The sequence below is a fragment of the Oratosquilla oratoria genome, chromosome 37 (genome assembly GCF_046742065.1).
Source record: "Oratosquilla oratoria isolate Oo_2021 chromosome 37, ASM4674206v1, whole genome shotgun sequence".
Classification (NCBI taxonomy): Eukaryota; Metazoa; Arthropoda; class Malacostraca; order Stomatopoda; family Squillidae; genus Oratosquilla; species Oratosquilla oratoria.
The window spans coordinates 12,120,596-12,135,595 of record NC_134813.1 but is presented as its reverse complement, the minus strand read 5'-3'; the positions used below and the strand labels follow the sequence as shown (position 1 = coordinate 12,135,595).

The 15,000-nt window shown below is 48.8% G+C and overlaps 1 protein-coding gene across 1 annotated transcript in view; it reads left to right on the top strand.

The window, feature by feature from the left end:
• LOC143019348 (uncharacterized) overlaps positions 1–14,243 on the top strand; it is a 16,958-nt gene extending 2,715 nt beyond the window's left edge. Inside the window, exons 2-4 of the mRNA XM_076174986.1 lie at positions 1–221; positions 325–757; positions 14,138–14,243. The exon at positions 1–221 is cut by the window's left edge and continues 334 nt beyond it. Of these exons, the coding sequence (XP_076031101.1) occupies positions 1–221; positions 325–757; positions 14,138–14,243 (760 nt within the window). The remainder of the gene's footprint in view (positions 222–324; positions 758–14,137) is intronic.
• The last annotated feature ends 757 nt before the right edge of the window (positions 14,244–15,000 follow it).

Sequence of the window (15,000 nt, the reverse complement as noted above, 5' to 3'; positions counted from 1 at the left end):
GGATGGACTAAAGCTACAGAAGATCTCGGGAGACTTTAGGCCTGGTTACCTGTATGGGAACGTTAAAACCCATAAAATAGGTAACCCCCTCCGACCTATCATCTCTCAGATTCCGACTCCCACGTACCAGCTGGCCAAGAGACTCAACGCCTTATTGACGCCCCTCGTTCCAGCCGACTACTGCTACAGGTCATCCACAGAATTCCTGGACTGCGTTAACAGTGCCCCTGCCAAAGGAGAAATGGCATCTCTCGATGCTGATTCGTTATTTACCTGTGCTTCGGTACCTAGAACGATCGACTACATCTGTGATCATGTGTACAGGTCATCTGTCCACCCCCTACTCGCAATTGATGAATACCACCTCCGAGTCCGCCTTCAGATGCCCCCGTGGAAACCTGTATCAGCAGAAAGATGGAGTCTCTATGGGGTCGCCTTTAGGCGTCCTCTTCGCCAACTTCTTCATGGGATCTGTAGAGAAGGAGGCGTTCAGCAGGATCCAGCAGCCGATGACATATGGTAGATATATCGACGACATCTTCGTGAGAATCCGGACCAGTGAGAAACGCGAGGAACTACGCCAGCTTCTTAAAGAGATCTCTGGACTTCGGTTCACGACAGAGGAAGCTGAAAATGGTACCCTGCCTTTCCTGGACGTCCTCCTCACGCAAGAAGGTGACCATATGAAGACCGAGGTATATGTCAAGCCTACCAATCCCGGACTATGCCTGAGCGGTGAAAGTGAATGCCCGCAGCAGTACAAGGACTCTACCATTGCTTCCTTCTACAGAAGAGCCCTTACCCATTGCTCTTCCTGGACGTCTACGCAGAAGGAGTTCGACCGAGCAACACAAATGTTGGTCAACAATGGACATTCCAATCAGGATTGCCAACGTGTCCTGCGTACTGTTCTAAACAAATGGTACGTGGGACAACAAGCCGTGGTTGAAGAAGGAACCACTCACAGCCTCTTCTATAGAGCTTTCATGTCTTCCGCTTACCGCGAAGAAGAGAAGAGTGTGAGAAATATAATTAATAGGAATGTTCATGTTACTAACCCTGTGGACCGTGTAAAGCTGGTAGTGTACTACAGGAACAGCCGCACAAAGGACCTCATCATGAAGAACGATAGCTCACCACGCCCTGGAGATATGGAAAGTACCTGCCTTGTGTACAAATTTTCTTGCCCAAATAGGGACTGTACGCCCTACGACGCTTACATAGGGTTGACTACTACCAGACTCTCCAGGCGCCTGAGCTATCATCTGACTCAGGGAGGTCCCAAACGTCACTTCCTGGAGAAACATGGCCAGCATTTCACAGGTGATGTCCTTCGGCAGAACACTGTCATCATTCAGAAAGAGTCCGACAAGAACCGCCTTGCCTACCTTGAAGCTTTATATATTGCGGATAGTAGGCCGTCTCTGAATTCCTACCAAGACGCCTCTACTATACTGCCTAGTATTAAGCCATTTAGGAGAAGCAAGCCCCGAAGCAGGACAGAAAACATCACACTACACCCCCGGGGTAGCGGGCTCGAGAGAGCGGACAAGCCAGTCAATGAGCGTACGTGGGAAACTGTCCCGCCCTCTCAATCATGAGGGGACCAAAAAAGGTCATCCTTCCAGCCAATCACACGCTGTGTTTCTGTATCTTTGTAATATATAAACTCTTGCATTTGTTCCATCTTTGTATTTTGATAATGACTCAGGTAGAGTCGAAACGTCAATAATGACCGGAATATAAAGGATACCTTGAGGAAGTTGGAAACTCTGAAGAAGAAATTGATCAGTGCTGAATTTGCAGTTGCTTTTAACCAAGCCTGCCTAAGAGAGAGAGAAAAAAATATATATATACATATATACATATATATTTATATATATATATACACATATATACATATATATGTATATGCATATATATATATATATATGCATATATGTATATATACACATATATATATACATATATACATATATATGTAAATATATCACAACAAAGTTATGTCGTAGCACATTAGTAAAATAATACTGATAACCCACTTTCGGAGAGGAATAAGCGAAAGTATAAAGATCTGTATATTTCGATCACTGTGATCCTCTTCAGTAGATGTGAATTACAGAGTATAGAACAATGTGTATTTATACAGGAGTAGTGAGGTAAGCAGGAAGGGACGGGGACTCAGGTCACATGTCCGGCGTTGCATGGACCTTGGTGGCTTTTGTCCACTGCTAGTGTAGAAGGTAGCATTTTATTTATTGCAAATGAAGATATACAATCTAGTGACCATGGACCATAAGAATTATTGTAATTTGGAAAATTGTTTATCAAAGAGGATTCTACCATTTTTCTTCTGAAACTGCATTTAGCTTTTTAAATTATTTCAGCATCGTCCCAATTTATCCTATGGTTTTTGTTGGCGACATGCTGAAATACGGCGGAATTTTCCTATCCATATTTTACTGAGTTCTTGTGTTCTTTGACCATGGTGGTGAGATCTCTACCCGTTTGTCCCCAATATACATCCTTGCAATCTAAACAAGGTAACTTATAAACCCCAGCAGTTGTATTATTCTTGAATCTATGATGTATATTGACAACTTTACTGAACAAGTTGTTGGGATAATTGAAGATAAACTTTACTTTTTCTTTTGGTAAAAAATGAGACAAATAATTAATTGATTTATTATAAGGTAATTTTATACAACGATTATCCCACTTATGATTCATGGCGGAATGAGAATCTGATTTGTAAAAACTAGTTTGGGCCTTATTAATAGCTTTTTGTAAAAACCACGACGGGTATCCTAATTTTGTTAATTGACTTCTTACTGAAATTAGTTCCATGTCTAAAATATTGTGAACTACAAATTCTCAAAGCCCGTAAGAATAGGCCTGAAGCGACGCTATATTTTATTTTGTCTGGATGGTGGCTAAAGAAATGTAGGTAGCTCCCTGTGTGTGTGGGCTTCCTATAAACTGTGAACGATAAAGACTCAGCATTTCTAATTATAAAGATGTCTAGAAAAGGTAATTTATGTTCTATTCCCATTTCACCTTGAATTTGATGTTGTTCGTTAAGGAATTGAGAAGGAACCCCATTCATCGTCCCAAACCGTAAAGATGTCATCAACATATCTGTGCCAAAACATTGTGGGTAGTTTAATTCCCGGTAGTAGCACTGATTCAAAATATTCCATATATAAATTGGCTAGAACTGGCGAGATATTAGAGCCCATGGAACATCCGAATTTCTATTAAAAATAAAGATCTTTGAAATATATATATATATATATATATATATATATATATATATAAGCGAGAAAAATATATATGCGAGAAAAATATTAAAGAAATCAGAGAAAGAAAGGGAAAAAAACTATTAAACTTACTTGAAGAAGCACCTATACCACCAAGAATGCACGGCCTGCCTTTGATACACAAAATAGGAATTCCTATGCGCCCCATTACGTCAGGAATCAATAGTGCACCTCATAAGTTAGCCAAATATTAAGCTAAACCTTTATCCAATACTTTATTAACTAGTAGTGATGCACATCTACGAAATTCGTCGGATCTAATAAACAGATTAAAAGTTTTAGATTTCAATAACAAGAAACTAGCCAGCTACGATGTCACCTCTTTGTATACTCGAGTATCAATAAAAGGCGCTCTAAATGCTGTTGAACGAGTAGTAAATAATTTGAAAAATGAAGATCTACCCGTACCCAAAAAAGATTACCTCGAATTAATTTCTCTTTGTGTAGGATTTGGCGCTTTCACTTTTAATAATATTGAATACAGACAACATTCTGGCCTCGCCATGGGTAGTCCCCTTTCTGCAGTGTTAGCAAATTTATACATGGAAATACTCGAAACAGAAGAATACATGACTATAATGGGTAGGAATAGTAAATGGTTTAGGTATGTTGATGACATACTCGTAATTGTACCTAAGGATACAGACATTAATAACAAACTCAGGATATTAAACAGTGTAAATGAAAATATACAATTTACTGCAGAAAATGAAAATAACTGAAAATTACCTTTCTTAGACACAATTATCCATAGAATAGATAAAAATGTGAAATTTTCAGTATACCGGAAACCCACCAATAAAGAAGACTATATACACTTCTACTCAGGACATGATGACAGAACTAAAACAGGTATTATAATGGGTTTCTTCCTCAGAGCATTTCGTATATGCAGTAAAGAATTTCTAGATCCTGAATTACAACATATTACTGAGACTTTCATCAAACTCAAATATCCAAAAGGTCTCTTATGTAGGTTGAAAAAGAAAGCCAAAGAAATAATTAACAAAAGTAAAGATGAAAATAAAAATAAGAATGATAATAAATGTAATAATGAAACCAGATATATCACAGTACCAAACTCTAATGTTAATTCATACCTAGACACTTTTCTCTTAAAAGCGGGCATCAAAATAGCCAGGACGTCAGGTAGCAAAGTAGGACATTTGGTAACACGTAGCGACAATAATCCCACTAACGAAAACAGCGTTGTTTATAAAATCCCATGTAAAAGCTGTCCCTCTTCATATTTTGGTGAATCTGGTCGCGGAATTAATAAAAGAATAAATGAACATAAAAATGACTTAAAAGCCCATAGGATATCTAATTCCATAGTAATAAATGTGGATAAACATGGTCACCTTACAGATTGGAACAACACAACCGTATGAAATAAAGGATCATCCAAGAAACTAAGGAAGACAATTGAGGCAGCATATATCAACACTAATAACAACATTAACCATAGAGAAGGATTTATATGTTTAGCAAAAGCCACAAGTTAATTAATAATAAAAGAATACGCAGATAAAATAGCAAGCTCTCCGAAGCGTCCCATAAGATGACTCGTCCGTGTATAAAATATCCGGTTACGTTTGAGTTGTTAGCTTTGTGATCAAGACCCTGCGGGTCGAAACGTTAAGGCGTAAAATTCCCCCATTTCTCCTCGTCAACTTCTTTCACCTTCAATCTTATATACATATATATATGTATATATATATATATATATATACATATATATATATATATACAAGCATATTTAGATAAAGAAAATGTAAGAAAAAGAGAGGAAGAGAGAGAGTAAAAGAGATGCAATTAGGCAAGATGGAGATGCATAAATACATACATACAGACAGTAGGAGAGAGAGATAGAGAGGAGAGAGAGAGTGGGTGTGTTTTTTTTTTTTTTGTGGTTCCAGCAGCGTCTGATTCCCCGACTCTACGACTCCAAGGCTCCACGGCTCCACGGCTCCACTGCTCCACTGCTCCACTTCTCCACGGATCCACGGGTCCACTGCTCCACTTCTCCACTTCTCCACGGCTCCACGGCTCCACGGCTCCACGGCTCCACGACTCCACGACTCCACTTCTCCACGGCTCCACTTCTCCACTTCTCCACTTCTCCATGGGTCCACGGGTCCATGGGTCCACGGGTCCACGGGTCCATGGCTCCACGGCTCCACTTCTCCACGGCTCCACGACTCCACTTCTCCACGGCTCCACGGGTCCACGGGTCCACGGCTCCACGGGTCCACGGCTCCACGGCTCCACTGCTCCACGGCTCCACGACACCACTTCTCCACGGCTTCACGGCTCCACGGCTCCACTTCTCCACGGCTCCACGACTCCACAACTCCACGGCTTCACGGCTCCACTTCTCCACGGGTCCACGGGTCCACGGGTCCACGAGTCCACGGCTCCACTGCTCCACGACTCCACTTCTCCACGGCTCCACTTCTCCACTTCTCCATGGCTCCACGGCTCCACGGCTCCACGGCTCCACGGGTCCACGACTCCACTTCTTCACGGCTCCACTTCTCCACGGCTTCACGGCTCCACTTCTCCACGGCTCCACGACTCCACTTTTTCACGGCTCCACGGCTCCACTTCTCCACGGCTCCACGGCTCCACTGCTTCACGACTCCACTTCTCCACGGCTCCACAGCTCCACTGCTCCACGACTCCACGGCTCCACGGCTCCACGGCTCCACGGCTCCACTGCTCCACGGCTCCACGGGTCCACGACTCCACTTCTTCACGGCTCCACGGCTCCACTTCTCCACGGCTCCACGGCTCCACTTCTTAACGGCTCCACAACTCCACGGCTCCACGTCTCCACTGCTCCACGGCTCCACGGCTCCACGACTCCACTTCTCCACGGCTTCACGGCTCCACGGCTCCACTTCTCCATGGATCCACGGCTCCACGGCTCCACGGTTCCGCGAATCCACTTCTCCACGTTTCCACGGCTCCACTTCTCCACAGGTCCACGGCTGAACGGGTCCACGGGTCTACGGGTCCACGGGTCCACGACTCCACGGCTCTACGGTTCCGCGGGTACACGGCCCCACGGCTCCAGGGGTCCAGTTCTGCACGGCTCCACGGCTCCACGGCTCCACGGCTCCACGGCTCCACGGCTCCACGGCTCCACGGCTCCACGGCTCTACGGGTCCACGGGTCCACGGCTCCACGGCTTAACGGTTCTACGGGTCCACGACTCCACGACTCCACCGGTCCACTATTCCACGGCTCCACTACTCCACGACTCCACGGCTCCACTGCTCCACTGCTCCACGGCTCCACGGCCCCATTTCTCCAAGGCTCCACGGGTCCACGGGTGGTTCCAGCAGCGTCTGATTCCCCGACTCTACAACTCCAAGGCTCCACGGCTCCCCGGCTTCACTTTTCCACGGGTCCACGGCTCCACTTCTCCACTTCTCCACGGGTCCACTGCTCCAATACTCCATGGCTCCACGGGTCCATGGGTCCACGGGTCCACGGGTCCACTGCTCCATGACTCCACTTCTCCACAGCTCCACGGCTCCACTTCTCCACGGCTCCACGGATCCACGGGTCCCTGGGTCCATGGGTCCACGGGTCCACGGGTCTACGGGTCCACGACTCCACGGCTCCACGACTAAACGGCTCCATGGCTCTTACGGATCCACGGGTCCACGGGTCCACGGCTTAACGGTTCTACGGGTCCACGACTCCACGACTCCACCGGTCCACTATTCCACGGCTCCACTTCTCCACGGCTCCACGGCTCCACGGCTCCACGGCTCCACGGCTCCACGGGTCCACGGGTCCACGGGTCCACGGCTTAACGGTTCTACGGGTCCACGCCTCCACGACTCCACGGCTCCACTACTCCACGAATCCACTTCTCCACGGCTCCACGGCTCCAATTCTCCATGGGTCCACGGCTCCACGACTCCACGGCTCCACGGCTGCATTTCTCCAAGGCTCCACGGGTCCACGGGTGGTTCCAGCAGCGTCTGATTCCCCGACTCTACAACTCCAAGGCTCCACGGCTCCACGGCTCCACTTCTCCACGGGTCCCCGGCTCCACTTCTCCACTTCTCCACGGGTCCACTGCTCCAATACTCCACTGCTCCACGACTCCACGGCTCCCCGGCTCCCCGGCTCCACTGCTTCATGACTCCACTTCTCCACGGCTCCACGGCTCCTCGTGTCCACGGCTCCACGAGTTCACGGGTCCACGGGTTCACGGCTCCACTACTCCACGACTCCACGGCTCCACGGCTCCACGGCTCCACGGCTCCACGGCTCCACGCTTCCACGGGTCCACGGCTCCACGGCTGAACGGTTCTACGGGTCCACGACTCCACGACTCCACGGGTCCACGATTCCACGGCTCCACTTCTCCACGGCTCCACGGCTCCACGGCTCCACGGCTCCACGGCCCCATTTCTCCAAGGCTCCACGGGTCCACGGGTGGTTCCAGCAGCGTCTGATTCCCCGACTCTACAACTCCATGGCTACACGGCTCCACGGCTCCACTTCTCCACTTGTCCACGGCTCCACTTCTCCACGTCTCCACTTCTCCACGGCTCCACGGCTCCACTGCTCCACGGGTCCACGGCTCCACGGCTCCACGGGTCCATGGCTCCACGGCTCCACTTCTCCACGGCTCCACGGCTCCACGTCTCCACGGCTCCACGTCTCCACTGCTCCACGACTCCACTTCTCCACGGCTCAACTTCTCCACGGCTTCGCGGCTCCACGACTCCACGGCTCCACGTCTCCACTTCTCCACGGCTCCACGGCTCCACTTCTCCACGGCTCCACGGCTCCACGGCTCCACTGCTCCACGACTCCACTTCTCCACGACTCCACGGCTCCACTTCTCCACGGCTCCATGGCTCCACGGCTCCACGGCTCCACGGCTCCACAGGCCCAAGGGTCCACGGCTCCACGGGTCCACGGCTGCACTTCTACATGGCTCCACGGCTCCACTTCTCCACGGCTCCACGGCTCCACTTCTCCACAGCTCAACAGCTCCACGGCTCCACGGCACCAAGGCTACACGGCTCCATGGTTCCACGACTCCACTTCTACACGGCTCCACTGCTCCACGGCACCACTTCTCCATGGATCCAAGGCTCCACGACTCCACGGTTCCGCGAATCCACTTCTCCACGTTTCCACGGCTCCACTTCTCCATAGGTCCACGTCTCCATGGCTCCACGGCTCCACGGCTACCCGGCTCCACAGCTCCACGGCTCCACGGGTCCACGGCTCCACGGCTCCACGGGTCCAGTTCTCCACGGCTTCACGGCTCCACGGGTCCACGGCTCCACGGCTCCACGGCTCCACGGCTCCACGGTTCCACGGGTCCATGGGTCCACGGTTCCACGGCTTAACGGTTCTACGGGTCCACGACTCCACGACTCCACCGGTCCACTATTCCACGGCTCCACTTCTCCACGACACCACGACTCCACGGCTCCACGACTCCACGGCTCCACGGCTCCACGGCCCCATTTCTCCAAGGCTCCACGGGTCCACGGGTGGTTCCAGCAGCGTCTGATTCCCCGACTCTACGACTCCACGGCTCCACGACTCCATTTCTCCACGGCTCCACGACTCCATGGCTTCACTTCCCCACGGGTCCATGGCTGCACGGCTCCACTGCTCCACGACTCTACGGCTGCACGGGTATACGGGTCCACGGCTCCACGATTCCACTTCTCCACGGCTCCATGGCTCCACTGCTCCACTTCTCCAAGGCTCCACGGGTACACGGGTCCATGGGTCCACGGATCCACAGTTCCACGGCTCCTCGACTCAACGGCTCCACGGCTCCACGGCTCCAAGGATCCACGGGTCCACGGGTCCACGGCTTAACGGTTCTACGGGTCCACGACTCCACGACTCCACCGGTCCACTATTTCACGGCTCCACGTCTCCACGGCTCCACGGCTCCACGGCTCCACGGCTCCACGGCTTTACGGCTCCACGGGTCCACGGGTCCACGGCTTAACGGTTCTACGGGTCCACGACTCCACGACTCCACCGGTCCACTATTCCAGGGCTCCACTTCTCCACGGCTCCACGGCTCCACGGCTCCACGGCTCCACGGCTCCACGGCTCCACGGCTACACGGCTCCACTTCTCCAATGCTCCACGGGTCCACGGGTGGTTCCAGCAGCGTCTGATTCCCCGACTCTACAACTCCACGGCTCCACGGCTCCACGGCTCCACTTCTCCACGGCTTCACGGCTCCACTTCTCCACGGCTCCACTTCTTAACGGCTCCACAACTCCACGGCTCCACGGCTCCACGGCTACACTGCTTTACGACTCCACTTCTCCACGGCTCCAGAGCTCCACTGCTCCATGACTCCATTGCTCCACGGGTCCACGGCTCCACGAGTCCACGGCTCCACGGTTCCACTTCTCCACGGCTCCACAACTCCACAACTCCACTGCTCCACGGCTCTACGGATCCACGGCTCCACGGGTCCACGGCTTAACGGTTCTACGGGTCCACGACTCCACGACTCCACCGGTCCACTATTCCAGGGCTCCACTTCTCCACGGCTCCACGGCTCCACGGCTCCAGGGCTCCACGGCCCCATTTCTCCAAGGCTCCACGGGTCCACGGGTGGTTCCAGCAGCGTCTGACTCCCGGACTGAACGACTCCACGGCTCCACGGCTCCAAGGCTCCACTTCTCCACGGGTCCGCGGGTCCACTTCTCCACTTCTCCAAGGGTCCACTGCTCCACCGCTCCACTGCTCCCCGGCTCCAATACTCCCCGGCTCCACGGCCCCCCGGCTCCCCGGCTCCACTGCTCCACTGCTCCACGGCTCCACTTCTCCACGACTCCACGGGTCCACGTGTCCACTGGTCCACGGGTCCACGGGTCCATGGCTCCACGGCTCCACTTATCCACGGCTTCACGGGCCCACGGCTCCACGGCTCCAAGGCTACACGGCTAAACGGGACCACGGCTCCACGGCTCCCCTTCTCCACGGCTCCACGGCTCCACTGCTCCACTGCTCCACGATTCCACTCCTCCACCGCTCCACGGCTCCACGGCTCCACGACTCCACGGCTCCACAGCTCCACCGCTCCACGGTTCCACGGCTCCACGGTCTCACGACTCCACGGCTCCACGACTCCACGGCTCCAATGCTCCCCGGCTCCACAGCTCCGCGGCTCCCCGGCTCCACTGCTCCACGACTCCACTTCTCCACGGGTCCACTTCTCCATGGGTCCACGGCTACACAGGTCCACGGGTCCACGGCTCCACGACTCCACCGCTCCACGGCTCCACGGCTGCATGGCTCCACGACTCCATGGCTCCACTTCTCCACGCCTCCACGGCTCCACTTCTCCACGGCTCCACGGCTCCACTGCTCCACGGCTCCACGGCTCCACTGCTCCACGACTCCACTTCTCCACGGCTCCACGGCTCCACTGCTCCACGGCTCCACGGCTCCACTTCTCCACGGCTCCACGGATCCACAGGCCCAAGGGTACACGGCTCCACGGGTCCACGGCTGCACTTCTACACGGCTCCACGGCTGCACTTCTCCACGGCTCCACAGCTCCACTTCTCCACGGCTCCACAACTCCACGGCTCCAGGGCACCACGGCTCCACGGCTCCATGGTTCCACGGCTCCACTTCTACACGGCTCCACGGCTCCACGGCTCCACTTCTCCATGGATCCACGGCTCCACGGCTCCACGGTTCCGCGAATCCACTTCTCCACGTTTCCACGGCTCCACTTCTCCATAGGTCCACGGCTACACGGGTCCACGGGTCCACGGGTCCACGGCTCCACGGTTCCGCGGGTACACGGCCCCACGGCTCCACGGGTCCAGTTCTCCACGGCTCCACGGCTCCACGGCTCCACGGCTCCACGGCTCCACGGCTCTACGGGTCCACTGGTCCACGGGTCCACGGCTCCACGGCTCCACGGCTTCACTGCTCCACGTCTCCACGGCTCCACTACTCCACGGCTCCACTTCTCCACGGCTCCACGGCTCCACGGCTCCACGGCTCCACGGCTCCACTTCTCCACGGCTCCACGGCTCCACGGGTCCACGGGTCCACGGGTCCACGGGTCCACGGGTCCACGGGTCCACGGGTCCACGGGTCCACGGATCCACGGGTCCACGGGTCCACGGGTCCACGGCTCCACTTCTCCACGGCTCCACGGCTCCACGGCTCCACGGCTCCACGGCTCCACGGCTCCACGGCTCCACGGCTCCACGGCTCCACGGCTCCACTTCTCCACGGCGAGAGTAAAAAGATCCGTATATTTCGATCACTAACTGTGATCCTCTTCAGCAGATATGATTACAGAGAGAAGAAAAGCATGTATTTAATACAAAAGTAGTGAGGTAAGCAGGTAGGAACGGAGGCTCAGGTCACGTGTCCGGCTGGTACTCTCTTCATTAACAGTGGACAAAATCCACCAATGTCTACGTAGCGCCGGACACGTGACCTGAGTCCCCGTCCCCTACCTACCAACCTCACTACTTTTGTATAAATACATGCTTTTCTCCTCTCTGGAATCACATCTGCTGAAGAGGATCACAGATAGTGAGCAAAATATGCGGAGCTTTTTACTTACGCCTATTCTTCTCCGAAAATGGGTCATTAGTATTAGTATCAAATACAAAGAAATAATAATAGTAATGGTGCGAGAGGTGAATGCTAGGGTAGTGAGTCAGGGATTGGAGATGGTTAAAGAAAATGGAGAAAAGTGGGAGGTGAGCCAGCTGTTGTTTGCGGACGACACTGCGCTTGTGGCAGGGTCAGAGGAGGGATTGAGGAAGCTGGTGGCAGAGTTTGGGAGAGTATGTGATAGAAGAAAGCTAAAGATAAATGTGGGTAAAAGTAAGGTGATGAGATGTACAAGGGGTGAAAGTGGCAGTAGACTGGAAGTGAACATTAAGGGAGAGCGACTGGAGGAAGTGGATAGTTTTAGATACTTGGGTGCAAGTGTAGCAGGAAAAGGTGGAGTGAAGGTGGAGGTAGAATGTAGATTGAGAGAAGCGAGTAAATGCCTTGGTGGATTAAAGAGTGTAATGAGGAATAGACATTTGGGAATGGATGCGAAGAGGAGACTGTATGAAGGAGTGATTGTGCCAACAGCACTGTATGGGGCAGAAACGTGGAACATAAGAGAAGAAGAGAGAAGGAGTTTGAATGTGTTTGAGATGAGGTGTCTGAGAAGTATGGTGGGGGTTACTAGGCTAGATAGAGTGAGAAATGAGGAGGTGAGGAGGAGAACAGGGGTGAAAAAGGATTTGGGAGATAGGGTTGATGAAAGAATATTAGGATGGTTTGGACACATGGAAAGAATGAGTGAAGAAAGACTAGTAAAAGAGGTATGGAAGGCAGATGTGGAGGGAGTGAACATGAGGGGACGTCCTAGGATGAGGTGGATGGATGGGGTGAAGGGGGCTTTGGGGAAGAGGGGAATGTCTGTTGAGGAAGGAAGGGAGAGGACGGAAGACAGAGGTGAGTGGAGAATGGTTGTATATGGATGATGTTGTGACTGCATGAGGAGGAATGGGCGGGGAAGTGGGGGGTGGGGTAGTATGTGTGAGTAAATTTTGACGCAGCCCGAAGGGATTTCTCCCCGTCCTCGCCTTATATGCAAAGGGGGACGGAGAGGGGGGGGGTCGCCGATTAAATGAAGCGGCCTCGCTGTGGATGTACTGTGTCTTGCGACACTGCTTCTGACCCAGGGCGGTGGGCAGGGTGCAGGGATGACCCGTCATCCAGGAGGTGCTCAGATGAGAAGAAGGGTGGGAGGGGTGTGGAGTGTATTTAGGGATGAAATGGGTGGGAGTGTTTTTATGCCTTTACCTTTTTGGCTACCTCCCTTGGAAGGGGGAAAAAGCCTTGGTATATGTATGTATGTAATAATAAAAATAATAATAATAATAATAATAATAATAATAATAATAATAGTAATAGTAATAATAATAATAATAATAATAATAATAATAATAATAATAATAATAATAATAATAATAATAATGATGATGATGATGATGATGATGATGATGATGATGATGATGATGATGATGATGATGATGATGATGATGATGATGATGATGATGATGATGATGATGATGATGATGATGATGATGATGATGATGATGATGATGATGATGATGATGATGATGATGATGATGATGATGATAGTAATAACAATAATAATAATAATAATAACAATAATGATAACAATAATAACAACAAATATTAATAATAATGATAATAATAATAATAATAATAATAATAATAATAATAATAATAATAATAATAATATTATTGTCATCATTATGACTGTCATCATCATCATCATCATCATCATCATCATCATCATCATCATCATCATCATCATCATCATCATCATCATCATCATCATCATCATCATCATCATCATCATCATCATCATCATCATCATCAATAATAATAATAATAACAATAACAATAATAATAATAATAATAATAATAATAATAATAATAATAATAATGATAATGATGATGATAATAAATGATAATAATAATAGCAATGATGATGATGATGATGATGATGATAATAACAGTAAAAATAATAATAATAATAATAGTAAAAGTAATGATAATGATAATGGTAATAATGATTAAGATTTAACGGAGGCGGAGATATTAATGACATTTTAACTAAAATCACTAATTACTAATTCAAATATTAATCAATTAATTAATTATATAATCAATTAAATTAATTAATTTATTATTATATATTTTTCTTGTTTTCTTTTTCTGCTTTGGTACTCCAGAATATTGCCACGTTTTGAAATTATAGCAAGTCTTGTAGCGTTATTGCCCGGGTTCTCACTTTCTCAGCCGAGAGCAAACTATGAAAAACTGTGTTCGTATGAATAATTGAGATTAAGTAATTAATACAGAGTTTAGTCCTGCTCCAAAGCTTTCTATTTCGTTTGTATTTTCTTTTCTGAATTTTTATTTTTATCATTTCTACTTCTTACGTTTGTTTTTTGTTTTTCTGAAGTTCTGTTTTGTTTTTATTGCTTCTTGTGTTTGTCTCCTTTCGTCTTTTTTTTTCTTTTCTTTTTGTTATTAGTTGTCTTTTTTATTTAATATTCTTTTTTCATTTTTATTTTCATAATAATTTTCATTTTTTCATTTTTATTTTCATTTTCACTTACATATTCATTTTCAATTTCATTTTCTTTTCTCATTTTCTTTCCTCGACACTTTTATTTCCTACTTCATTTTTTCTTGATTATCTTTTGTTTTTCTTTTCTCAATCTTTTCATATATCTATTCCTTTTGATTTTGCTTTTATTTTACTTTTTTACCTTCTTATTTATCTATATATTTATTCATTTATTTATTTATTTATTTTGTTTTCCTTTTCTCATTCTTTTCATATATATATTATTACTTTTGCTTTTGATTTTATTTTACTTTTTTTTTACCTTTTTCTTATTTATTTATTTATATACTTATTTATTTATTCATTCATTTATTTATTTATTTATCTATTTGTATGGGTTACCCTTAATGCAGTGTTAAGGATGAATTATGTCCACAAAGATAGAGGTGGCATTAAAATACAGTCCATAACAACACCATCATCAACAACAAGAACAACAACACAAACAACAGAAAAAGATAT